Source organism: Struthio camelus, chromosome Z (genome assembly GCF_040807025.1).
Source record: "Struthio camelus isolate bStrCam1 chromosome Z, bStrCam1.hap1, whole genome shotgun sequence".
NCBI lineage: Eukaryota > Metazoa > Chordata > Aves > Struthioniformes > Struthionidae > Struthio > Struthio camelus.
In genome coordinates, this window is record NC_090982.1 from 4,959,543 (window position 1) to 4,986,259 (window position 26,717).

The 26,717-nt window shown below is 40.5% G+C and overlaps 1 protein-coding gene across 6 annotated transcripts in view; it reads left to right on the top strand.

Annotated features, from left to right (window-relative positions):
* Window positions 1–20,050, top strand: part of MOB3B (MOB kinase activator 3B) — a 93,899-nt gene extending 73,849 nt beyond the window's left edge. For 3 of the 6 annotated variants that reach the window (XM_068928363.1, XM_068928364.1, XM_009679973.2), the window contains exon 4: window positions 14,518–20,050. In XM_068928363.1, the coding sequence (XP_068784464.1) occupies window positions 14,518–14,547 (30 nt within the window). In that variant the 3' untranslated portion in view covers window positions 14,548–20,050. Of the gene's footprint in view, window positions 1–212; window positions 4,047–14,517 lie in introns of those variants that run through there. The other 3 variants (XM_068928365.1, XM_009679982.2, XM_068928367.1) reach the window with 2 other exon arrangements.
* The last annotated feature ends 6,667 nt before the right edge of the window (window positions 20,051–26,717 follow it).

The following is a 26,717-nucleotide window of genomic DNA, read 5'->3' on the forward strand; positions in this document are numbered from 1 at the left end:
GAAGGCAGAGTCTAAATATGACTTAATGCCACGGTTAGTAGTACACTCCTGCACTAAGCAGAGAGACTAAGGATTGGGGCCAGAACAGCACAGGAGTTAGCCGAGGTCTAGCCGCAGAGCAAGTTAGGAATGCACTCCAACTGGTTTGGGCACTCCCCTTGCATTCCAGTGTTCTCTTCCTTCATATAATTATTTTTATGATATCATCACAGGACATGGCATTATGAACTGGGATTCAGAGGCTTCCAGAAAACTCTTCTACCTACACTGGGGAAGTTCCAGCTCAGCAAGGTTCCTCCATCTTCCTGTCCTCAAAATGGGCATGTGTCAGCAGTGCAGAGATGCAGAAAAACATATGGCTGGATTTTTACCTTCAGCTAGGCAGGGAGGAGAGACGGAGCTGCCAAAAAAAAGCAGACATGACAAATGATCTTGAATGTTACTACAATAGTTGAGGACAACTTGTGCCCTGCCAGGTTCACCATGGAAGGAAATGAGCCCATGTTATCTCCCTTAATTAGAAAATGGGCCAAGAGCTGATTACATAAACAGACTGGTATATGCTTTAATAAGCAGGAAGGCAACTGATTTATCAATGTATCTTCAAGAAGGGAGAATAACTGGGGAAGCAGGCCCTGGATGAGTACTATTATCCCTCTAGCAGGACTTAGGCTTTTTGTTAAGAATAGATTTTATCAGCCTTCTGCAACCAATGCAGCAGTTATAAAATCAAATGAATCAAATGAGTCAAACTGGATTTTTTTCCCCCATCTCCCTAGGGAGTTACTTAACTTGCCTTTGATCAATTAAAGTGGAGGCTATAGTTTAAAACACTGCTTATCTTTGCCCCATCCCCAAGGCTGCATTAAATTAACAGTACCATGAGTTTTTGCAGAGCTATTTTGTGTGGGGAAAAAAAGTTGGCACACTTACCGACTCTGCAGATGGTCCCAAGGAAAGAAAAATTAATGGCCAGTTAGGTAATGTGGGGAAAAAGAGGAAATGTGAAAACATACCTGCCCTTCCCAACAGTTACCAGGCAGCCAAGACAGTCTGCACCATGAGATCTCTCAGAAGACCTGTAATGCTTGCCTCCTTGGGGAGGCTATTAGGAAATAAACTAAGAAAGATGTGAATTTAAGATATGGCATCTCTTTTATACTGGCTCCCTGTGCAACTGATTTTATTCTCCACTAGCAGCAGTTCACCTTACTTCACTCCTGAGCACCTTTTAGAGGGCAAAAACTGTCTAGCTGCATGATGTCCGTTACCTCCATCACACCTTCACCCCATGTGGATGACCTCTTATACATGGTACTTTAAACACTTAAAAATCTGAACTTGGTTTTAGTTAATATCTAATATCATAATATTTAGTTAATTTCTTAATATAGTTGCAGAAGTACAGTAATATCCTGTTCAAATGGCAGCCCAGCTGTTCAAATGGCAGCCCAGCTATGGGGAATAATACTGTACTACTTTATTCTCTTGATCCCTTTTTTCTAACAACAGACATTCGTAAAATGTAGGCCCTAGAAAACATGCAAAAGCACATCATATGCATGTCGTGGGTGAAATGGTCTCGATTTAGGGAATTTTACTTAATTTATGCCAGTTAGCACAACCTTTGATTACTGATTCAGGTATTGAGAAAAAAAGACAACCAGTAAAACACTTGGGGAAGAAACATCCTTCCTCCCCTTTTCTCAAGATCAGCTTCAGTCAAAAACCTCTCCTCCCCCCACCCTAGTCTTAGCTCTCCTTGTTTTTGCTACAGGTTACGCTCAGTCCGTCCCAATTCCTTTAGTGAGGCGATGGGCCATGCATGCGGTTGGGGACTTGTGCGTAGTGGTTTCTTTCTGCCACCGCTTGCTTCTTACACATTTTCCTCTGCTCTGGCATGGGTCATCCGTGGGTTGCAGTCCCTCTGGCCTAGCGTGGTTCATCCCCAGCCACAGTCCCTCGGGGCTGTCCCTGCCCCAGCATGGAGCACCTCCTTCCCCAAGCAATTTATGCCCAATATGAAGCTTCTTCTGCAAAGTAAGGGTTATAAGCTTTAGTTAAGTTATATGCAATCTATTGGTTTAGACCTTGCACTCTGTTTCCAGTTTTCGTGTGGGTTTCCTGCCCAGCACTGTGTAAATTAATAGCTCCATTCATGAGTTTTCCTGTGTTGAATGTGATAATACTTAGCCTTTGACAAAAGTATTACGATGCTGAATTTGATATTGTGTAGTACTCTGATGCCACTAAATAAAAGTGGTAATAAAAGTAGGACTTACTAGTGGTAGTATTATATGATTGTAAGGTGACCGCAAAATTGGCATCTTGTGCTTAGGAATGACCTACAGTAGCAAGCTGGATCCTTGTTACTGGTATGTACAAAAGAAATGGGAGGACTAAAGCTTCCTGCATAGTTTAATAAGATCTTTTTTGACTTGTTCTGTTATTGTTTCAGGAATTCCACTGCTGAGACCTGGAAATGTACAAGCATCTCACCATTACACTTGGCAGCTCTATAGAACAGACAAAAAGTTCACATTAAACTAGCAGTCTGTTCAGCTCAACCTTAATCTTCAGAGCTTGGCTCTTACTCCCTTTCTCCCCCAGAGTAGATTGGATGTCTTCAGAACTGCTTTATAGGGCAGCTCTTCTCTGTTAAAATAGTCTCAATATTTGTACTCATTAACATGATCCCCAGTTGTGAGAGCTATACCTGTTTGTGGTTAAGATACAATTTGACACCTGTTTTTAATACATTTTACTGGGACGGATCATCCCTCAGCCTTGTTATTTTTATGGAATGCAAGCTACTGCATGCAAGACAATATAATCCTTTCCAAGTTTTTGATTTCATTACTCTCATCCCATTAAAGAAAGACTAATGAGCAGGAGTAAAGTGCTGCTACAGGTACAGCAGTCTCCCCCTTAAAGGAATTCAGTTTCTGAAAACGTCCTCTGGCTATATGCAGAAGCAAATCCCCAGAGGTAAAGAACTTTCTTGCAAGAATCATAGTTCCTCTTTGCCATCGCTGAATGCTGGGGGTCTTTGTAGCAGCAGCTGGTGAGTGCTTTCAGGTGCCCAGCTTGACATGGTAACTACAAAGTCTGTTTACTGTTGCACTCTGAGCTGAGCTGCAGTAGGCACAGATACTGTCATGAAACCTGAGGATCAGTGCAGCTGGAGCAACGTCTCCTGAAAGGAAAAAAATAAATCACTTCTGAAAAGCAAAAAAATTAATGCCAGAGGGCCATTAAAACACAGAGGGTTTTTTCCCCTGGCAGGAAGGTGCCTCTCAGAGAGAGAAGCCTGTCCCTTTCCTGGAGGCCTGTATTTCTGTGGATTAAAGTGACATTTTTTTTTCCTATGCATTAAAGGAGCCCTTCCCCTAGGCACTGGAAGAGTGAATGAACCTGTACATGGGAGCTTGGGCTTGCAGCAGGAGCCTGTGCGAATCCGGTCATGTATTGAGAGAGTCACATAGGAGTCAGGATACCAAATCAGGAAATCTCCATTTCTGAGTTTCTCCAAGCACCCTGTCTGTTTCAGGATAAGCTTATTGGACATATTCTAGGCAAGTGGTGCTCAGGTGAACATTTGAGAGAGAAAGAGAGGAAAAAATGTCTTTTCTCTGCTCCTTGCTTTGCCAAGACTACAGTAAGGCATTAATGTCAGTCCCCCAGCACTGTCATTTCTGTGCATGAGGCCCAAGTAGCTGCTGTTACAGATCCAATTTACAACAAACAGTATATCTTCACAAAATAATTGCCAGTTTTACTGTATATTTGTTTATGCCACAAAGAATATTTATTAATCAGGCAGTTTATTGACAGGAATGCCATAAACATAGTAGAAATACCATAAATGTAGCCCATCTGGCATTACTCCTATCTGGAACACAAACTGGAAATATCAGCAATAGCTTTTAAAATAAAAATATACTTTTCTCAACTCATTTGATTTTTTCAAATTATTGTTTTGTCTACCAAGATATTTCTTATGTGTGTGCTAAAATTAGAATTTAAACTGTTTCAGTCCATTTTCTCTGTATGTGCGTCTACAGCTTTCATGAAAGCAGTGGTGGTAGTCATAAATTGATGATACACTGTAAAATAAGCCATATCAAACTTATTAATATCAATGATTTGCCAGTCCAGCAAAGGACAGTTTGAGCTAGAAGGTGGAAGATAACTTACTTCGCTAAAGTCACTGTGTTCTTGTTATCATCTCTGTCCTTTATAGCTACCCAACTCTATTTTTTATACTGCTGCTCAGCACCACTGAAGTATATCCCTTCAGATCCCTCTGAAGTGCCCTCCTGTCTTCCCTCTGAAGTGCCCTCCTGTCTTACAGTGCTTACAAGAAGCAAGTCACCAATAATATTAACACATTCTTGTAAAGATATATTTGGCTTTTATCCCTCTAGACTTCCCAGTGTGCTGCCTATCTATCTGGCTTAAACCTTAAGCAAAGAAAGCCTAAGGTTTAATTTTGTACAAAGTGATCGATGTTACTGGTACTCCAGAATAATAACTGATCATTCTGTAATTAATCTATCATTAACAGAGTCTGACTCTAAAATCTACTAGTGAAGGCTCCGCATGGAAAACTCTTCTATTCCCTTTCCTCACACACTGAAATTTGGACATTCAGAGGAGGAGTTGTAAAGCCAGTATCACTCAAATAAGAGCATGCAAACCAAACCCAACTAGCTGCTTCTGGAGGATTTGACATCTAGCTTTCCCATCCTTCTCTGCTGTGCTTTTTTCTACCCTCCCACAAAATTGTACACCCTGTCCTTTGACAGGTAGAAGTTATCATCAACCTCTCTTCATACCAAATTAACTTGCTAAATATTAACCATGGGCACTGTAAAAAAATGTGTTCAACATTTATATGCACCAGACAGATACACAACAGATACCTAATATGCCTGTACGTACAGATAGTTGAGGTAGAAGTTGCTGACCAGTGTGTGGGAGTGCATGTGTGCTCAGTGACTATCTGTGGGCACGTAACATAGGCGTGCAGCTATTCTAAAAATGTACAAACTTCAGGAAGTTGTATGTTACTTTTATTACACAAATTCACAAGAGTTTTCCTAAGAAGTTGTTGCCCATAGCTGAAAATTGGTCTGCTACTCATTTCAAAGTGGCAAAATGGCTATTTGTCTGTAAATTATCTAAAAGTAGATAAAAATTAGCTAAGCCAGCTTTTAAGTAGGTGTCATTATCTTTTTTTTTTTTTTTTTCAATTGTTTGCTTTCGTAAAGGAGTCTCTGTTCAGGCAAGGCTTGTCAACAGTAGCTAGCAGTATTTATTTTTCTTCTTAAAAAAACCCCTAGAAATAAAGAAATAAAGCAACCTCCCCCCTCCAGTGTTTTGACTTCAACAAGATACGGTGATAATCTCCAACAATATTTTTTTTACATTGTACAAATGACCAGAATGTCTGTACAAACAGATCTGATTGCTAATAGAACAAAAAAGCAGTGATATCTGAAGAAATGATATCTTTCTCATTTCCTCCTCTTCCTGCAAGAAATCAAGGAAAAATGAGAGCTCTTATATTAAACTTGACATTCCAAAAAAGAAGATTCTTAACTTTGATGCTCCAAGAAATCCAAGTTACAAGTACACTGCAGTGGCATATTTTGTGAATATATCATTTGTGGCATGCATGCTTTTAATGACTATTTTTATCACATCAGCTGCTTTACTTGCACTGTATCCAAACATAAAATGTGAAGAACAGGAAGGTTGAAAGATATGCTAGCTGGCAATTTTCTGTATGTCCTTGATTCGTCAGAGGTTTTTGGGTGGTTCTGTTTGGTGTTTCGGATTAGCTGCTATGTGTCTTGTGCTCTGATGCAATTTTCTCTCTTTTGTGGGTATGTAAATACAGGTTTCTCTTACTGGTGGACAATACTCTAAATAAATCCTGTTGTAAAGTGTAGCTAATGAGTGTGAATTACAGGCTGTTGAACGAAACTAATTCTCCAAATTAGTCCACATTTCATTTTTTAATAACAAACAACCCATTTGTACTTCGAAGAGATTATTACCTATTGACTAACTCTTCCCATTAGTCTTGCTGAGTTTTGGATTAGGCTCTTGCTATCCTCTCTAATCTCAGTCCAGCCAGAAGGCTGAGAAAGAGCAATCCCCATTTTTCTAATTGCCGAAAGAAAAGTCTAGTACCAACTAGCAAAATCTGCAGACTTGGAAAAAATAGGGAAAACTGTAATTATTGTTCCTTTTAAATAGAACCAGTAGTATATTAAATGATCTGTGTAAAATATCTGCTCTATATAACCACATTGTAGTTCATAGTAGGAAACATAACATCTTCTGAAAAGGAGATGCAAAATTGCATACCAAAGATAGTGTTACTGTTTGCTTTTTCTTTCTGTATGACCTCAGTGCCAAGACCAGCAAATTTTAAGTCCATTGAATAGGGTAAGTTGCGCCAAACCCCACTGCAGAAGGACTTCTGTTCAGTTAGTTGCAGACAAAAACACACAGAAGGTGAAGGAGAACAAAGTAAGAACATCTTATGATATTTAAGCAAATCAGTCAGGCAAAAGCATGTTCTGTGTATCTACCTGAATCTAATCTTGCTGACATGTGCATTTCACAGCATAATTTCCTGATCCTGCTGCCACTTGAGCCGGTTAATAAACTCTGTTTGTCATCAGTGATAAGGGATTACATGTGCAGACAGGAGTATTATCTGCATCCTGCAAATGTTGCCATACAAATTCAGGAGTAATCAGCTAGGATTATTATAGTTCTCTGAACATCAGGCCATGTTTAACTTCAGAATAACTACCCTGAAGCCAAACAGATTGTTGGAGGGATTCAGTTAGTCCTCTTCATCGAGGTAATTAAGCATCATTCCCGTAAAAGACGTTCCAAAATCTAACAAAGGAAATAATCAAATGATCAATTTACCTATTGGAAAGTAATTCACAGTCTGTCATTTCTTCTGTGAGTATACAGAGACAGAGACAACTAAAAAAAAAATTAATAACTTAAGAAAAAATAATTCATATATTTCATATATGAGATTCAAGGCATGGCTCTCAATTAAAAAAGCCCCAAAAAGAAAAGAAATCTGCAAATATTTTACTGTTACCAGTGTGGCTTCAGCATTATAGATAGATTAGTTCTGCAACACTGGTTCTTGGACTGCTTTATCTGTGTTGTTCCATAGTAAACAGTCTCTTTAGTGACCAAGATACTAAGAATTTTGTTCATGTGATGATTATTTGTCATTTGTTGAAATCTTCTTGGAAAGAACAACACTGAAAAGGTCATAATTCGTGCTTTCAAACAGATTGTGAATATTCTTTAACAACTTATGCTTGTACGTTGGCTTATTTTGTGGTTCTCATTTGAACAACTGAAAGACTGTGAATTAGCTTAATAGGTACATCAGAGAGCCTCCGGAGTCTTGTCATCTCTGTGTCTATATGGAATTCCCCTTGGTTGTGGCTTTCCTTTCATTGTATGAGAGTACACAGGAAAAATATGATCCAAAGATGCTTGTGTCTGCTCCAGAAGAACCTTGTGATTAGGAACCACAAATTAGAAGTGATTATATGTTGCCTTCATGTTCAACATAGTGTGTTTATTCATAAGATTATTATATGGATACTAAGTTCCTGCAATATGATTAAGTCAGGGCATCACAGCAGTTTGGGTTTCTTGGGTTGCAATGGCTGGAGGTATTTTGAGTGGGTGACAGACTGTCACTGAAGGCTGTTTTCTGAGTCAGTAAGTTAGGACAAGCCAGATGTGTATGGCATCTGTTGCTGGCATCCCCTTTTTGTCTGGTAAATGATTGTGTCTTCCAAGTTGCTGGATACCTCTGGGCAGGGTCTCCGTGCTCATCAGGAGGTAATGCATTTCCCCTACTCACTTCTCTGCTGAGGCAATTTTGTCCGTGTCTTAAACCCTTGTAGGGTTTAAAACAGTTGTCAAGGACTGAAACACATCTTTGTCATGCCATCACAAGGTTTGTGTACTGTCAGTAACAGGAGCTAAGAGGGAAGAATGGAAAACTCAGTTATGCTGCGTTTGGAATTGGAATTGGAAATACAGTAGGGGCACAGGGATTGAGTAAGGATTTGAATCTTCAGAGTAGCCCTAGTTTTTATGAAGGTGATTACTGCATTTTTTTTTAATGTCCTTAACAGCATATTGTTATAATTATTAATCTTACTTCACCCACTTTGCCATGAGCTTTTGAGAGACAGTGGATCCCATCAAATACATGTTCTAAGACTATGTCTTCATTTTTTTATGCCTTATGTTTTATCTGTTCCATATTTGACTCACACAAGGATAGAAACACCATTTTCTTAGAATAACATGGTTCTTTACTGGGGAATGCATTCTTCAGGTAGTCTGTTCAGACTTGATCAGGACTTCTGCAGAGATGTATTTGTCCTGTTAGAGAGGGATTTCTTCAGCTACTCACAAACTCTGTAAGCTGTTTGATATTTTTGCTTTCTTTTCCTGCTTTAGAAGGGACTGAGAAGCAGAAATTGAAATTGCTAGCTGTAGAGTTATGGGCTGAATGTGTCTGACATGCATGTTGAAGCAGCAGGGAGTGGAAAGGAGTAGACATTCATCAGAAAAATAGTAACTGGTTTAAGATTATGTTTAAGATTATGTTGCATTTTTTCCCCTCTTCTAGGAAATAATGGTGGTGCTTCCTTAAAAATATCCAGGAATGCATCCTTCTGTGACATCCACAAATACTTTGGAAATAGACAGACCTTCTTTGCTTACAAAGTGTTGCTTACTAAGTGCCTGCTAAGGTAACTGCAGCAAATGAGAAAGTGGTTTACGGGCTTGCACAGAATAACAAATGGTTTCTCTTCAAGTTCCTTAGAAGTCAGTTCTGTGTTAAGTTCTCCTTGACACAGTGGTCTGTGGGCATATTCAGCACACAAACTGGGTCTTGATCTATTCTGTTTTCTCCTTGGCGTTTTGTCTTCGAAGAATAGCACTTGTTTGTGCCTTTATGTTTTGAGTTAATCGTGCAGTCCAGCTTTTAGAGTAGCAATAAGTCTGAATGCAGTAATAGAGAATAGTAGTGTGGATTTTTTTTAACTGCTTTTCAGGAGGAAGTGCAAGTCCAAAAGAAAAATGGAGTTAAGTCCAGGCTCTGGTATTGATAGCTTCTGTTAACTGTTTTGGGGCATTCCATCAGTGCAGAAAGATTTTTAAAGTTTTAAACATTAAAAAATATATTTGTACGTGCCTGTCTGTGTCTCTCTGTCTCATTTCCTAATTTGTCTGTCTACTCTGTCTACTTTATCTTCTAATACCCCCTTGGGGCTGGGTATAGTAGTGCCTTAAGCCAAAGAATCAGCAATTCTAGTCTTCTTGCCTTGTCAGAAGAGTCAACTAATAACTACTTGCTATTTCTCCTGTTTGGGAAATACCTCCATTTGCTTTTAATAGATAATTATTAGTCAAGAACATACCTCTGTGTTTTTCTCCAATTAAAATGAACAATAAAGTCCCAGACAAGCACAAACTAGGAAGTCTCAAGAAAGACTAAGAAAGACATAGTTTTCAGCTTGTTGAAGGCAGTGCCTATGTAACTGCTGTGCACCACTGTAAAAATAATGAGCTAAATCTCTTTTGAGATTAGAGAGGGAGTTCTCCACTGACTTAAATGGAGTGAGACTGTGTGTTAAGATTTGTTAGGTTAGGGGATAAAGCTCATCTACACAAGCACAGAGGAGAGTGGAGGCAAAACAGCAGGTGGGGGAACCCAGATGACCTACTTAGAGAATGGACACCCTGTCTGGCTCTTCCAGGGCTGCCCCAGCAGGGCACCAGCCCCATGGGTCCAGGTATGAAACCCAGCAAGATGGATTCTCCTCCCATGGCAGGAGCACCTGTGGGACCAAGGCGGTCACTGCCTGGGGGGTGGAAACCACGGAGGGATGCAGTGGGGGAGCGTTTAAGGATTCCATAAAGCTTATCATGGGGTGTTTAGGACAGACACTATAAAGGCAGAGAAAAGGAGGTATTTAGGTGATTTAGGGAGTAACAAACATGGAAAACTAGGGGTATAAGGGGCTGGCTGAGCGTGAACCAGCACCCGATGAGTACACTTGTTGGTTGTGCCCTGCGCTTAATCATCACAGTTTACCCTGTATCTTACCAAAATTCCTTTCCAACTATCTTCCTAGGGGAGGGACTCTCTGTTCTGTGTGCACATGTATGTGGAGGTCTGCGTGCCAGCAACTGGAGTCAGATGAGGGCTCAGAGTGCCTGTGTGTCTGTGGTGGCAGCAATGGGAGCGAGCGCAGGTAGGCAAGTCAGTGTGCAATCGCTAGTGAACATCAGGCTGGATCAGCCAGTGAATAGGTGAAGTGACCTGGGAGCCTGGGGTGTGTGTGTGTCTCTAAGGGCGAGACCCCAATGGAACTGGCTACTGGAGGGATTGGGGGTCCCTGCCAACTGACAGGGAGAGGCCATGGGAACTGAGGATCAACTGAAACCTCTTTGTGTGCGTGTGTGTGTGTCTAGGGGTGAGGGACCTGGAAGAGCAAGGATGTAGGATCAGCTGCTTGATGGACTACATGGTCAAGGCCAGCTGATGGACAGATCCACAGGGTGTGTGTATGAGAGAGAAAGAGAGAGACTTGAGTGATGGGGTCTGTACTACCAGCTGGAGAGGGACTGTGGCATCGGAGGAAGGCACGTGTCCAGGTGCTGGCAACTTGGGAGGCTGAGGATCCAGGGACAACAACGGAGTGGACTGAGGCTGTCTAAGCCCAGCTGCTGGAGGGATTCACATTGCACATGTGTGTATTTATGTTCTACTAATGGGCCTTCCTCCTGATCAGCCAGAGAGGGGAACAGGATGAGGCTGTTGGTGCTGTTTGTGCTTTTGTGAGTACTTCGTGTGTCTGTCTGTGTTGATCTGTGTGGCCAGCTATGTACATATGTGTTATATACATGTGTTTATATGTGTGCATGCTAGGAATACATTCTCTGCCTTGCTGCTGGTTAGACCTGGGGACATGGAGCAGTGGCAGGCTCGTGCCATCAGGCGGCCAGGTTCAGCCTCCTTGCCTAATAACATTCCCTAGTGCCTATGAGAAGCAGTGTGAGACTTGCCAGCAGACTTTGAGTAGAGTGGATGATTAATTTTTAATTATCTCAGTGGGAGAGACTGGCAAGTAAATGCACTTTGTTCTATAAAATACCAAACAACAGGTGCTGTTTCATAAAGAATGCAATGTCCTGCTGCCCAGCAGAGGTTTTCAAATGGAGTCTTTAAATGTAATGTTTCCTCTCATTCTCAGCAGAATTTTGACTGAAACTAACCTTTTCCTTGCCAGCTTCTTAATTATATCAGTCTCTATGATAAATCATGTACTATTTATTTTTCTTCTATATTGTAAATTCCTTTAGAAACAACAAAAAGTAGAAGGTCAGTCTCACAAAACACATACCAATTCACTGTTCTACGGATCATGGTCTTAAAAAAAGTTTCTGGTTCATTTTCAGTCACTGAAATCAGTAAAAGCTTATGCACATACCTGTAGTAGTACAGTGTGGCCATGTTTGTGTGTTTCTGTGTCCTTCATTTACAGATAATAATGTAGGTACATACAGAAAAATTGTATGTATCAGGATGATGATGTTGTTAAATTTTAACATTTTCTACCCTTATGTCATTTCCAAAACCAAAGACAAGCAGGTATTGCAACAGAAAGCTCTTTTAAGTGGAAGCAGGGAGAAAACTGCAGAGCCATTTCCAGCAATATTGTCATGGAGAGAGGTAGAGCTTAGTGACATAGGAGTGAGGGGGAAGGCAGTGGATGGAAGAGGTCATGAACACGAAAGAAAATGAAACAAAACTGCAGATATGGAGGGAGAGACAGACTTGGTGACAACTTGTACTGATATAAAAGATACCTTCTGTCTCAGTAAAAAATACCTGAGGTGGCATTGTAGGCTCAGGCTCCATGACACTTTGGCAGTGAAACACTCACAGCTGCACTTTATCGATGCTCAAATATTTCAGACACACACGGTGATGGCAATTGTGTTAAAGCCCTCTAATTTACATCTTGTGCGTAGATAACCTAGGCACATATTCTTTCGCTTTGCCTGGATGCTTTTGTCTAATCTCCTATATTTTTCTCTTTGACTGAAAAATGAAACAGATTTTGCATAAGGAATTTTTTATTTTTGATGTTTTGTTATTTTACTGGGAGGCAGAGTTTGTCTCCCACTGCTCCTGAAGGAGAATGGCCAAGTTTAATGTGACTCTGCTACTGTCTGCATTATCCTGTTTCCTAACAAGATAAGCTGCTAGTGGCTGACTACAAATAGGGGAAATAAAAGAAGTAGTCAAAAGCTGGGAAGGAAACATAGATTTTGGCAAGGAGTCCTCCCTTCCTGAGCATATTTTAGTTTTTTCCTGTCTGTAGTGTATTTTTCTGGGGAAGAAGCTGAACAAGTGGCAATCCTAGTTTCTGCAATGTGTGTGCTTCCTCGCTCCATAGCAAAAAGTCTGGCACCACCCTGTGGAGACGGTTCAGAGTGCAAGCCAGTCAGGAAAGGCCAGCGACTGCACTGGAGAACCTTGTCTGGGAAAATCAACTTTTGAAATGGTGCTAGGCCTTGTTAGTAAAGGGTGGTGTCAGGGCCTGTGATTCCCCCCTCCGGGAAGAGCTTCCAGAGGGCTTCAGCCCAAACTGGGTGCTGGTGGATTTTAACATCTTCTCAGTGTCTATTTTGGAGCTAGTTATCAGGTAGTTGATGTACTAGTGAATTATTTGTTACTCCTTAGTATTTCTTAGCCTAGTTGTTGGGGTAAGCATTTTGTATCTGATTGTGCATAAAAGCAATAGAAGCCATCCAACAGTATATTGAATTGTGCAAAGTTCTGCATTTGGTGTTTGCTGCTCTGAAGGGATAATCCTAATTGCACCTGTTTAAAAAAAAAAAAAATTAAGGGAAAAAGGGACATTTTTTTCCATGAGTATTCAACAATTCAGAGAAAGAACCAACTACTGTTTCAGATTGCTGTATGGATCACTGTAGAGAGTACAGATTACTGTACTAGTTACCACTGCCTTTATAATGGCTGCAAATGACACCACTCCATTCTTTTGCTTTGTAACAGCAAAATTATGAACATATAACAGCTGATGCTATAGAAGTTTATGAAACAACCAGAAATAAAACTAATTAAAGCACCAGAAGGGAAAAATCCCTGCGATTCTACATCTTAAATGAAGAAATGATCAATTAAATACAGAGTAATACATAGATGTAAGATAATCAGGAAACCCTTTACATGAGGTATTAATCATCTTATAAATGATAAAAAATTATTCAAGCAAGCTAAAAAGAATTTCATAAACTCCTAATAACTTGGTAAATATATTAGCCAGGGGAAATGCAAGGTCTGGAGGTCTGGAGACACTAGGGAAATAGGCCTAAAGGGACTATATTTCCTTCGTTGTGTGTTTGTGAAAGCAGATATCCTACATAGTTCTGACCACCCTCAAGTACTTCAGCCCTTCAACTTTTACCCCAAATGGCACATTTTTGTGCCATATATGTGGATTGTTGTTGGAGTATAAACTGAATCTGGGACTTCTTTGCTTACTTACATGTGTTTTGCCTTGATATTGAGCCGAAATCCATAGGAAATAACTTGTAGAATGGTTCAGAGAAAGTGATGAGAGCTGTAAGACCTTAATATGAGTCTGTTGCCCCAAAGGCTCAGTTACACAGAAGAGCTGATCTTAGTTTGAGCAAATCAGATTTTCACATTTGAATTCTCACAGAAAGTTAGATAAGCAACAGATCACCTGATAAAACTTTCCAGAAATTGCACTGACAAGGATGAAGAATTTTATAAAAGGGATAGGCAGATATCAGACAGTTTATATGGAAATACCTGTAAATCAAGTCAAATCAAACCAAATCAAATCCAGCAGTGGATTACAAACTCTAGTTAGTGGTACTAGTGGGGTCTGTGAATGGTCCAAGACCCTATCCAAGAGACAAACTCTGCAGTTCTGATAAAGCCCTAGAGAAGTTTTACCATGGATGTTGGACTGTAGGTGGAAGTAACTAGGTAAAGAATGTATCTGCATGTTTTCTCTTAGCTGCAACTTCAATGGCAACATTTGGAATGCCTTTTCTTACATTAAGTAAAAAGGTTTCCAATCTCACAGAGTTTTTGCAGGTGATTTATTTCTTTTATGTGGGATGCCACACCATTTGTCGACATGGCTAGGGAATTAGTAAGGTATTAAAGTTGTCAAAAATGACAAAATGCTGCATGCTGATTCCCAGTTGTGTTCATTGTCATTGAAAATGACAGAGAGGAGCAGAAGCACGGTGGCATATGAAACTGCATGAGTGTGCAGAGATGCAGAAATGGTAATTGTAAATACATGTTTGCACATTTTATAATGAATGCCTTTTGCTTTTTAATTCCCTCTTCTTGTTTTACAGAAAGAGATGACAACCAGGATGTGTCACTAAAAAGCTACGCATTGAAGAGAAGCAAAACTCAATTTCTTACTTACTGCAGAGCTTAAGGACATGACAGCCCTTGTGAGCTGAACCTGCTTGTTCAGCCATAGGAAGGGAAAAGTTGAGAAGGAAGTTGAGAAACAGGAAAGTGGAGAACCACAGTTATTTTCACAGATGCCTCCCAGCACTGTCAATGTTCTTAACCCTGAATATGCTGCTATGTCATCTGACACGGATTACTACGAAAAAAAGAGTCGGCTTCATATTAGCTCTAGCTCCTCCATTAGGGATGAGAACCTCTTTAGCCATGAATGATGACAGACCATGTTCCTGCTGCTAAGGCTTCACTGAAGTTCAGGTCCCTAAGCTGACCTCCAGATTTATCATTCTGAAATGAAACTGTATTAGCTGCAGTGTTATTTTCTTTTTGTTTTGTTTCTCAGTAATGTGGATTGTTTCCAAGTACAATGGAATATTAAGACACTCTGGAATCACAGAAGACTTTGAGACTTTAATGTCCCCAACCTCTCACCAGGCCACCCAATGCCTTGTCAGCAATCCCAAATGCCTTGTATTTACAGGCACCCGGTTGTGGTTGTGTCGTCCAGCTGATTAGGCAGTTTGTACTTCATTGTGACCCATAATTAGTTGACAATGGGACAGATTCTGGTATCAATTACATTAGTGGGAATCCAAATTTAGCTCTGCAATGCTGATGGCTTTTCTTTGAATTCATACTTATATGACTGACAGAAAATCTACTCAGTATCTCTACACTACAGAAAAAAAGCAAAAAATAAAAAACAAAAGCAGCTATAGTCAACATTCTCCTGAAATACCTTATAAGTGCACTGCTCTGTCATGTAATTTGATATGCCCTGCCACTCTCAGAAAAGGGATCCCTCTCATTCACCTTAAAGTTTTTTTCTTTCTGGGAAAAAGAGGTTTTAATTTGGTAATTGGGAGGAAGATATGGTGAAGATAAGCAGTTTAAGGGTTAGGACTGGAAGTCCTGAGTGCTCCTCTCCATTGCATCTGAACAGTGTTCAGCAGTATAGCCTGCTTTTCACACCTGAATAATACATATTTTTTTCTCCTGTACTCAGTCCAACTTAACTAACACATCTGTGGGCAGCCTGGAAGGGTCGACTGCAGTAAGTTCAGTCTTCTATGTTAAATATGCCCTGATAAGAGGCTTTCTTTAAAAAAAAAAAAAAAAAAGTGCTAGCGTAATACTTACAGCGAGACGCTCACAAGAGAGATATAGTTGAATAAATGGGAATCAAGTGGAACATACCTGTATATTCTTTGCCTTCTAATGAATTTTGCACAGTTTTGTTAGTGTGAAAGATCATTCTTTCCTTAGGAAGTGCTGAACCCTGCTGCTGTCTTCCCACCCAACTGAATAACCTATGTTTACTGTTGGGACTGTATCAGAAGCAAATCTAGTATAATATCCAGTGATTGCAACATGTGAAATAGAAGTGCCGCAGTCACTGAACAGTAACAACAAACCTCTCTGAGCTCATGTTGTGGTATATTCTGATTTGCTTGCCTGCTTGCTTACACAGGGCTTGGCTGCAGAAGTGCAAATAGTAGAGATTACAGAGACAAAGGGCTTTTATCTGTGAACATTGGATATAACTAAGGTGGAGACTTTTCTGCATCCTTAGAATTATGCAAGTAGCCTTATCCTTTGCTTTCAGGGAATGAATTGAGGTGTTCCTACCTCCTTTAATGCTCTTTGCAATCAGGTTAACTCTTTGGGGATTCGAAGGCACAGAGATGCCTTTTTTTTTGGAGGCTGGCACTTAAGCAGAATATAACTAACTTGTGGGATTCATTGCAACAGATACTGCTGAGCTTAGTAGCCTCATTTTAAAGAAGAAGAGAAATGTGTACATCTTTGGAAGAAAGCTAAACAAATAGATGTGGATCCTAACTGCCTGGAATCAGTTAATAAGTAACATCAGTTACTTATTAAAGGGTTTCTTGTACCATTCTCTAAAGTGCCTGGGTCTTGGCTTTGTTGGAGATGGAGCTGTAGCCAATACAGTGCTCTTGAATTTTACTGCTGTAAACTCCCAGCTAGCGTTCTCACAGCTGGGCAGCACTGCAGTGCTATATTTTAAAAATTAATGTAAAGATGAAGTCTATGGAATTTTGTGCAGAAAGATCAAAGTGGCACTAGATAAATGAAAAAAAGTAGTATTTTAAGTATAAAATCATTTATTCTCCATTTTGTTAAGCTACTTCCTATATACTGTTTTGAGTCTTAACTAGAGCACAGTCCAAAGATGAACCAGAATTTGTACCCAGTCATTTAGAATTACTTTTGAATAAGCTTTTTTGTAATTACATGAATCTCAGTGTGTTTGCAAAACTTATCTGTGGAGGGATATTTTCCTTTTTCTAAAACTATCTTTCAATTTAATAAAGTTTTATGTTTCATTTTCAAGTCCAGCACACTTTATGAAGCAAAGGAGATAATACTCTGCATTATATGACTCTGTAATGCAGAGTGGAACCTTAGAGAATTTGTGTTTGACCAGCCAAAATTCCAGAGCATAATCAGAAGAGCTCATTCCAACCCAGGAGCTGAACCAGTCACAGAGAAGTGCAGAATGTACTCATTTGGTTGCTTATTTTGGTGAGAAAAACGTGGAGTTGTACTCCAGCTTATATTTTCTCTTTGAGCACTTTTTCTTGCTATTTTTGTTAGCTTTGCTGATGTGGTGGCAGGTATGAAGCCCAAACCCTATGTAAGAGAGACGTGACTGGCTTTATGGGCACCCTTTTCTTTTTACCTACATGCCAGGCTAAGAGCTGCCTGGCATCTGGGCATTTTACATCTGTGGAACTGGCTTTGTTATTTATTTAAAATACCATATAGAGCCTAAAAGCCAAACTTAAGTGTGCTAGGTGATGATGAAATACAGTACCTCCCAATGACAGGACTGGGCCTTTGGCAGAAAATCTCCCAACAAGTATTTCTGTATTTAGTAAAGATGTATTCAGCCATCATCTAACCATCTCATGCTATGGGCCATTTCTTCTTCTCCTATGCTTGAGATTTGATACCCCAACAAGAATAATGTCTGGAATGTGGTAACACTACATTGAAGTGTCATATTACCTCCTCTCACAGAGGTGGAAGCGGCAGTGTCCTGTTGGAGCTAGTTCGGAAGAATCCCAGCTTCAGCAGTAATTTCCTCAGGACCACCTGTAGACAGAATCTTATTTTGGTTGTTAATCACAGGTCCTGATTTATGTGATTCCTCAGGATATGTAATCAGAACTGTAGTTTAAATGTGATAGTATGCAAAAGCCCCAATTTCATCCTGCTGAGGAAATCTTTCTTGATCCTAACAATTATGTATGCTTCTAGTTATCCTCCAGCTTGTGTTTTACCTCAGTTTCATATGGTTCTGGGATTCTGTTTTTTTTCATTTTTTATTTTGTTTTCTTACCTTCCTAGTCCTTCAGTCAGGTCTTGTTTTTCTTGTCTTAGAAAAGTTTTTTGAGTCTGGTACTTAACTTAATTATTAAGAGATATTGTTGGTGTTAAGGTTCAGGGTAATACAGGTGGAATCATTTTAGCTGATTGAGACCATAGCCAGCCTTACTTCAGAACGTGGAAGACTGCTGGGATACCAGAATTGCCTTCAGGAATTAAAGATTTAATAATTTTCATTGCTTTGTCTCTGTAATATGGGATTTTGTAATGAACTTTCGCTCTGTGGGAACGTAGGATTAGCAGTACACTTCAGTGATATATATAACCTGAAACAGATATTAATATAACCTCGCTGAGCTTCTCTTGGGAGGGGAGTCCTAGGGACTACCAAACCAAGTTTTGATTTGCTAACACACAGCAGTGAAATTGGTGGTTTCCATCAGCTCTCAGAGAAGGTGGGTACTTCTAAAGGCTTGAGTTTTCTCTGAGAACGCAAACTCTAAGCAGCAAAAAATTGTACCCTACAAGATATTCAAATCTTCTGGCCAATGCACTCGTTAAGATCATGAAAGGGAGAGATGAGGAAAACAATTAATTCATAACTCTAAAGGGACGTACAGACAACTAGTAAACACATGCAATAGCCCAAGGGGTAACACTGTCAATAGTGATTGTGTAAGAAAATGCCTGTAGCTCTGTGTATAGGACACAGGTTCCTTGGGGAATGGTACCCTATAGCAGTAGTATTATGTCTCTGTTAACATTAGCCTCTCAGGTCTTTGTTCTTATGTGTCAGAGTTCCTTGTATCTTCTTCCCAGCAAAGGCCAGCCTTCTTTCAGGCAGAGCGATCTAGATAGATAAAGATCCAAGGACTCAAGCTGCTTCCTTTCCAAAACCATGGAAAGGAATATTTTATCACCTTGTACTCCAAGTTGAATAAACTACACGTTCTGGAGCCTTTCACTTCCTGCTTCTTCTATCTGTTCTTCAGGTTTCTTTTATTTTCTAGGAGAGAAGTCTCAGAGCTCACCATGTGCCTTTTAACTTCCCCCAAGGAAGATGTTGTTAAGAAGAGCAGCTTTTCCTCCTCTTTTATGCCTCTAGAAGGGAAAACATTGCACCTAGGCTCTCTGAAAAGCTGTGAGCACAAGTTGGTTTTTCATTCTCTCTTCAGAAGAGTAGAAGTGGAGGGCAGGAGATACTTGCAAGCACTGTGTAATAGGATGTACTATGTATAAAACAGGAATATGCTTCTATCACATGCTGTGTTTCAGGTGCTTTGAGAAGGGGACAGCACCCAATATAAACAAGTGGTCAGTAATAAAGCTTTTTTTCCTATACATTGGAAGAAATTAAAGATATTTTCAGCAGTTATGCAAAGAAGTCCAAGGGCAAAGCAAATCAAATCAGTAATAAGAACGCAGTAGTGATATACATTTAAATCCAAAATGATCAAGGCTGATTCTTTGTGTATTTCATGCTGAAGAGAGGCAGCATTTTCCATGGTCTAGCCAAATGAAGTTGAAGATTTTAAAGCAGCAGTTGTTTCTTTTCTGTTTTAGTAAGTTTTCTTCTTTTAACACAGATATATTATAATAAAAAGTTATAACACAATATTATCCCAGAGGAAAAAAAAATACTCACTTGTCTGATCTAATTCATGTGTACATGTGCATGTGCATATGGGTGTGCAGGTGGATGTGGAAGTAGAATGTATATGTGTATCTCTGGCTCTTTCCCACAGAACACATTTTTTTCTTTTTGTAATTTTTGAGATAGATATATATTTCTAACAATTAAGCGGTTAATTCCTTTTCTTTCTTCATCCATCAGCACTGTTCAGTATTTTTTTTTTAGTGATATCAGATGTATCTTAGACTATTAGATCTGTGTATAATTAAATGGTATTTCAGCTGTTTGTGAAGAGAGACTGACACTAACTGTTAAAGTCATTAAAAGAAAAGAACACTGTGGAAGATTACTTTTCAAATCAAGCCTAGTTGATGTAGCTAAATTCAAATATCCTGAATTAAAAGATATGTAACTGTGTTAAATGTCGTGAAATCATTTTGAATCTAACTCTTTTAAGCAAGACATATGCAAATAGTGTTCATACTGCTGGTTAAAATTTTCTGTCAAGCTCACAGGAGTTACAAATGAGTAAGATCAATCAGTGCCAACAAACCAACTGCCTAACAGGTCTCCTGACGCTGTTATGACACCAGCAATAATGGACCAAAAGTTGTGCTAATGAACACTGGCCATCCTCTCATTGTCATTAGTGGGATCAGACTAGCTGTGCGAGTACCCTTTCTTCAGGTAAGTTGGCCTGCTGGTTCTTGCATGCCTGTTCTTCAAGCTTGTGTAACTCATGGGTTACATCATATATGTCAGTTGGTTCTTCATGGGACACTCCAAGCCATGAGGGACAAGCAGTGCCAAACTAGTTCCAAGCAAAGTTTCATCTCAAAAACAAAACTAAAAAGCCTTGGTTATAATTTATCTGCCCTGAAAGGTGATGGAAATCTAATAGGAAGATGGAAACCATCTTCAGTACATAGACTTACAGCTCATTAGACTGTTCCCTGTGTCCTTTTGTCTGGTTCCTAAACAGTGGGGCAACAGGAACAGAGAGGGAAACAGGAAGCAGATTCGATGATGGAATTTTTGGTTAAATAAAAGGCACTGGAGCATAGTTGGAGAGGGAAGTGAGAGTTAAGGTACATGTGACACTGCAAGAAGGTGCGGGAACCAGGAGCCTGGACATGAGACAATTATGGAGCTTGAGAGAAGCAGGAGTCTGCAGCAGAAGGAATAGGGCTTAACATTGGCTTCAGGATAGGCAGAAGCAGCACCCAGGAGGAGACGGTGTGATGCTGGACTTAGGGTGTCAGTCTTAATAGATGGTGGGGAGTAGCTAAAGATAAGAGAGGCTAGGATCAAAGGAATAATTGGAAAACTGCTGCTAAGGGAAGCCAAGAACTTTGTCCCGGGTGAAGGAATCCCAATGACAAGCCTAGCAGGAAGGGTGTAGGGGTACCATGTGAATACTGACATACCGGATGGTTGTGTCAGAGCACAGAGACTGCTGCTATTCAGACAGACCTCAACGGGCTGCAGAAATCGGCAGAGGAATCTCATGAAGTTCAACAAAGGGAAGTGCAGAGTCCTGGGAGGAATTCCTGGGAATAATTCCATGAATTATTCCACCTGAGGAGGAATAACCATAGGCAGCAGTACAAGCTGGCAGCTCACCAGCTGGAAAGTAGCTTTGCAGAAGAAGAGCTGGGGTCCTGGTGGGCAGCAAGCTGAACATGAGCCAGCAACGTGCCCTTGCAGCAATGAAGGCTAACGATATCTTATGCTGCATGAGAAAGAGTATTACCAGCATGTTGATGGAGGTGATCCTTCCCCTCTAGCTACCACTGATGAGGCCACATCTGGAGTGCTATGTCCAGTGCTAGACTCTCCAGTACAAGAAAGACACAGACATACTGGAACAAATCCAGCAAAGGGCCACAAAATGATGAAGGGACTGGAGCATCTCTCACATGAGGAGAGGCTGTGAGCTAGGATTAATGAGAGGGCTTAAGGGGATCTTATCAATGTGTATAAATAACCTGATGGCAGGGAGTAAAGAAGGAGCCAGACTCTTCTCAGTGGTGACGGGATAAGAAGCAATAGGCAAAAACCGAAACACAGGAAATTCCACTTAAACATAAGAAAACCTGTTTTCACTGTGAGAGTTGAACACTGGACATGTTCCCCAGAGTGGTTGTGGAGTCTTCATTCCTGATGACAACCAAACCCCAACTGATATGTTCCTGAGCAACCTTCTCTAGAAAACCCTGCTCTGAGTAGGGTGGTAGGACTAGACAGTCCCAGACATCCTTTCCAACCTTTGTGATCCAGTGATTCTGTGACTACAGAACTGTGAACTGTGACACAGAACTGTGACACAGTTCTTTAGTCTACCATTGCCAATTTCCCTTTCTAGGCAAAATGAGATATATGATGGCAAAGGAGAGGCAGTGAAGTCAGAGCTAAAATAAATTCTTCCTTTCTTTCCCCCTCCAACTTTGCCACATGCCTCATCCTTTTTTTCCCCAGCCTGACTCCTTAAATAAACCCTGAGCAGTTAATGGAAGGCATCTTCTGGCAGAACTCAGGAGTGAAGCAGCAGGGGAGAAGTAAGATTGGCTATTACATCAGCCCTTCCCTGTTACACTGGGGAAGTGTCTCAGCTGTGTCATTTCCACTGTTACTGGGATGATGTGGTATCACCTGCTGCTGCACAGCATGGTGGCAGAGCAGGATTCAGCCTCCCTTTTCCCTTCCATAATGCTCTTCACAGTGGTGGAAGCCAGCATAAAAGAAAAGTGAGGCAAACACAACAGGAGGATTTTTTTAAATCATCCTAACTAACAAAAAAAAAAAAAAGGGAAAAAAATCTAACATACAGCAGATGGATCTGGTGATTTGAACCCTTAGACTGTGTTTAAGATATCACAGCTATTTAGGGCAATTCAGGTAAATTGACTCTTAAGGCGAAGGTAAATTTCATACCTGATGCATGTGCTTTTGTAAGAAGAGCCATTCTAGTACCATTAGTAGCAGAGTAAAAGCCACACTACTCATATCCCTAAAAGCCATATTCTATGCAATTTCTAATGGTACAAAGATTAGCAGTAGTAAGGAGGGAATGCATCCCATTGCATAAAGAGCACATCAAGCCCATCTCCTGCTGTAAGTGAAATTATGTCACATTTGAGCAGCTGAACTAAAAAACAAAAAATGAGCCATTCCAAAATTTGCCATTTATATTGTATCAGCAGACGTTATGTCATGGAGTCCTTCTAGAGCATTGCAAAATCTTGCCAGGCTAGTCAGCTCTGCAAAAGAAGACACTTTTTTTCAGTTCAATGTTAAGCATGTGTTATGTTACTTTTTGCCTTAAAATAGGTAGTTTCTATCAGCGGGCACCACTTACAGGTATAACTGCTGATCACAGCAAGAGGCTGCCTACTAAGAGATGCTATAGCTCCCAGCTGCTGAGTGGGGAAGTAGGTTGTTGAACATAATCCACCTTCATGTGGATAGTGCTATAATACAGCAAAACGGCTAGGCACTCTCTGAACATGGCTGCATAGTAAATCTTTTTTGGTTAATAGCGTCTAGCTCAGTGATGCTATTATTTTAGATACATTATAGAACAAACTGTTTTCTATCCAGTAGCAGTCATATTCATGAGAGAAAGTAAGTCAGTCAATGTAGTGGTAGTAGCAGAATTCAGGCCAGGCAGGAAAAGATGTCTGAAGATGAGTCTGAAGACGAGTCTGGAGTTAGCTGTGAATAATTATACAAGCTTTGTGCTGGCCTGCTGCGCTGAAATGCATTTCATCCACAGACCTTTAGTCTTTCTGGCCTTCCTGGGCTCAAGTTGTAAAAGTGAGCAGATGTTGGCTTACATCAACAGATGAGTGCTGAGTAAACTGAATGTGTGCGTACTTTGTACTCTACTGATGGAAGAAAAAAGACGTCATTTTTACCTGACTTTCTGCATGGGTTCAGACTTTCCCTTAGCAAATTATTGGAGAAATACACTAACCATTCAGTCTAGTAGCTCTTAGGAGTACAAATAGTTTCAGTAACACACATTAGTAAGGCTGCAAAGTTGAGCCCAGGAATTAAGTGGCATGCTCCTCCGCCCAGCCTCCACCATAATAACCGTATTAATATTACGCCAAATTAATCTGCCTACTTGCTTGATTTTTAAGTTGGCATAAGACGTGAGGAGAGAAATACTATTTATTTGTTGACAAACTCTTCAAGGATAAAAACCCTAAATCCTCATCAACAATTGCATTGCACTCATCCTTCTCAAACTAGGTGACAATACAATACATTTCTAAGCTGATGTATGTAACCTGAGAAGCAGAGCTGGTTTCCTCATTTCATACATTTCACTGACAAGTCATCTTTCATTAATGGTTCCTGTATTAGATTTTTCTAGCAGCAAAAAAATCAGTATACAAAAAGCAAACCCTACAAACAGTGTTGTTCTGGCTTAGCGGTGGTGTTTGGGGCCCGTCAGTCAGCCAACCTGCTGGTAACATACATCCAAGCTGATCACCCAGGGTGGCTAAATCAGACCAGTTCAGCCTGTTTCTACTTCTAAGTTATTTGCAGATGACATGCAGTTTTAAAACTGGGAGGAAAGCTAGGCTAAAGGAAGGGGACAAAGTTGAGTCAAATGACTCAGCTTATATGTGGCACTTGTGTTTCACTGCTGTATGATCTTGGCAAGTCACAGCATCAACCCATGCCTCCATTTCCTCCTACCATGAAATGCTATTTCCCTTTGTCATGTAAATGACAAATGGAACAAAGCCTAATTCAGTCAAGAGCGTGGAAAAGGACAGGCTCAATTTCTGCAAACACTTTAGCAATTGTATAGCTTTGCTTCTCAGGTATCCTGAGTGAGTCAAGGCAAGCATGTGCATATGGGAAGAGCAGGACAATAAATTTAGTTGAAAAAAGAATAGCTATAAGAAGTAAAATCCAACAAGTGGAGACCTTCTGATATGTGTGTGAATTACTCTGTCCCCAACTCCCTATCATTAAACACCAACAACAAGCTTGTAGGGCAAGAGTTCCTGCCTACCATAAACAATTGAGGGTAGGCAAAATTTGTTCTCTAAGATAAGTGAATTTTGGGAAGCAGTAAGCTAAGCAACTCCTTAACTTCTATAGCAATTACAAAGGCTGAGCTTTTCAGAAGAATGTCATTGTGTAGCTCCACAGATTCCTCTGAGAAATTTAACAAATGTACATACATAAGATATATAAAAAAAAACAGGTTGCAAATTACTAGCTTGAGTCAAATAGCTACCAGAAATAGTGCTTACTTTTAATAAGATATTACATTGCATTGCCAAGATCATATGGAAACTTGCACTACCTCCTGTTACACAGCTAGCAAGTGTTTGCCTTGGTTAGTTCTGTCAGGGTTAGACTGCAGAAGACTCAAATTAAAGAGAAAATAGTTCAAAGTACTGGGAATAAATGGTAGGGTTTCAGTTGCAAGGGACTGCAGGGGTACCCTGTGTGGGAGGAGGCCGTGAGCTGCCCTGTGCCAGTCATAGCCACTTGCAGATGGCCCTGAAATGGATGAAGACAACCCACTACACAGCAGAACTTCAACCAGTCAGAGAAGCACATGATGCCTCTGCTCAAACATACATAAAAGTGGCAGCTATTAGAAGGAGGGGATGTGCAGAAGGAGACACAAACGAAGTTGTGGCTGGACATGTGCTCGAGGTGCTCCATGCTGGGGCAGAGACACCCCTGAGGGACTGTGGCCCACGGATGACCCATGCCAGAGCAGAGGAAAATGTGTAAGAAGCAAGCGGTGGCAGAAAGAAACCACTACGCACAAGTCCCCAACCGCATGCATGGCCCATCGCCTCACTAAAGGAATTGGGACGGACTGAGCGTAACCTGTAGCAAAAACAAGGAGAGCTAAGACTAGGGTGGGGGGAGGAGAGGTTTTTGACTGAAGCTGATCTTGAGAAAAGGGGAGGAAGGATGTTTCTTCCCCAAGTGTTTTACTGGTTGTCTTTTTTTCTCAATACCTGAATCAGTAATCAAAGGTTGTGCTAACTGGCAAAAGTTAAGCTGATATAAAGCTGCTGTTTTTGTGCCATGAGACAAGGACTAGGTAAAAGGATACTTCATAATGCCTGTATGAAAGCAGAGCCCCTCACTGAACGTGCAATGATGGACACCAGGTGCCACATCTCATAACTACAAATAATGCCAAAGTTCTGGGATCTGCCTCTTTTCTTCTCTCACATACTGAGCCATAGAGATATTTTGCTGATACTAGAACTAGATTAAAATAAAATGCATATTTGGTGCCTCATTATTAAATTAGTAGAGCTGTGGGTGGTGATTACAGTTCCATCCAATCTTACTCTCCTTAGCCATGCACCTGTATTGAGGTGTGTAGCATGCTATGTATGCTGCAATTGGCCACATCCCATCCTTCTCTTCAGATGTTTCTAGAAAGTCAGCCCTATTGTTTCAATGACCTATGTTGCAGCTTAAGGCTGACACAAGGAAGGAGAGATGTGATACCCATTTAGGGATCCCAAATGTACTCAAAAGTTTTTTTGGGGAATTCACATGGAAGTAAAGGGAAGAGATACTTTAATTTCTGTCCAGATTGTGTTGGCTTTTTCTGCATTTTGAAGGTAGCCTCCTTTGGGCATTTCAGCTGGTGCGTTCTTGGGGTATCCTGCATCTTACTAGGTGCTTTTGCCTCTTTCCAAATCTACAAAGCCTGCATCTCAATGGCTTACAGAGAGACAGTATTGGAATTTCATTTGTCTCTCCCAGAAGAGCAAGTGGAAGAGAGCACTAGTATTCCTGGTAAACCTCTTCACCCACAAACTCTTTCCATATAATAAGTATTACCCAGTAAGGAAGACTCCTGATCCTTGAGTACAAGGATCCTGTCTTTTCCACCGCTTGGTTAGCAAGCAACTAGGGAACAATTGCTTGCTGCACACCCTTTAAAAAGGACTGGAAGAATCAGGCACACTTGATAGGTTCTTAGACTCTATCTGTAACTCTCAATCAAGGATAAAATGGCTGCATTAAGGAATAGTAATGATGTTTGACCATTAATGGGGAATAAGTGAGTTTTTGAAGCAGTTT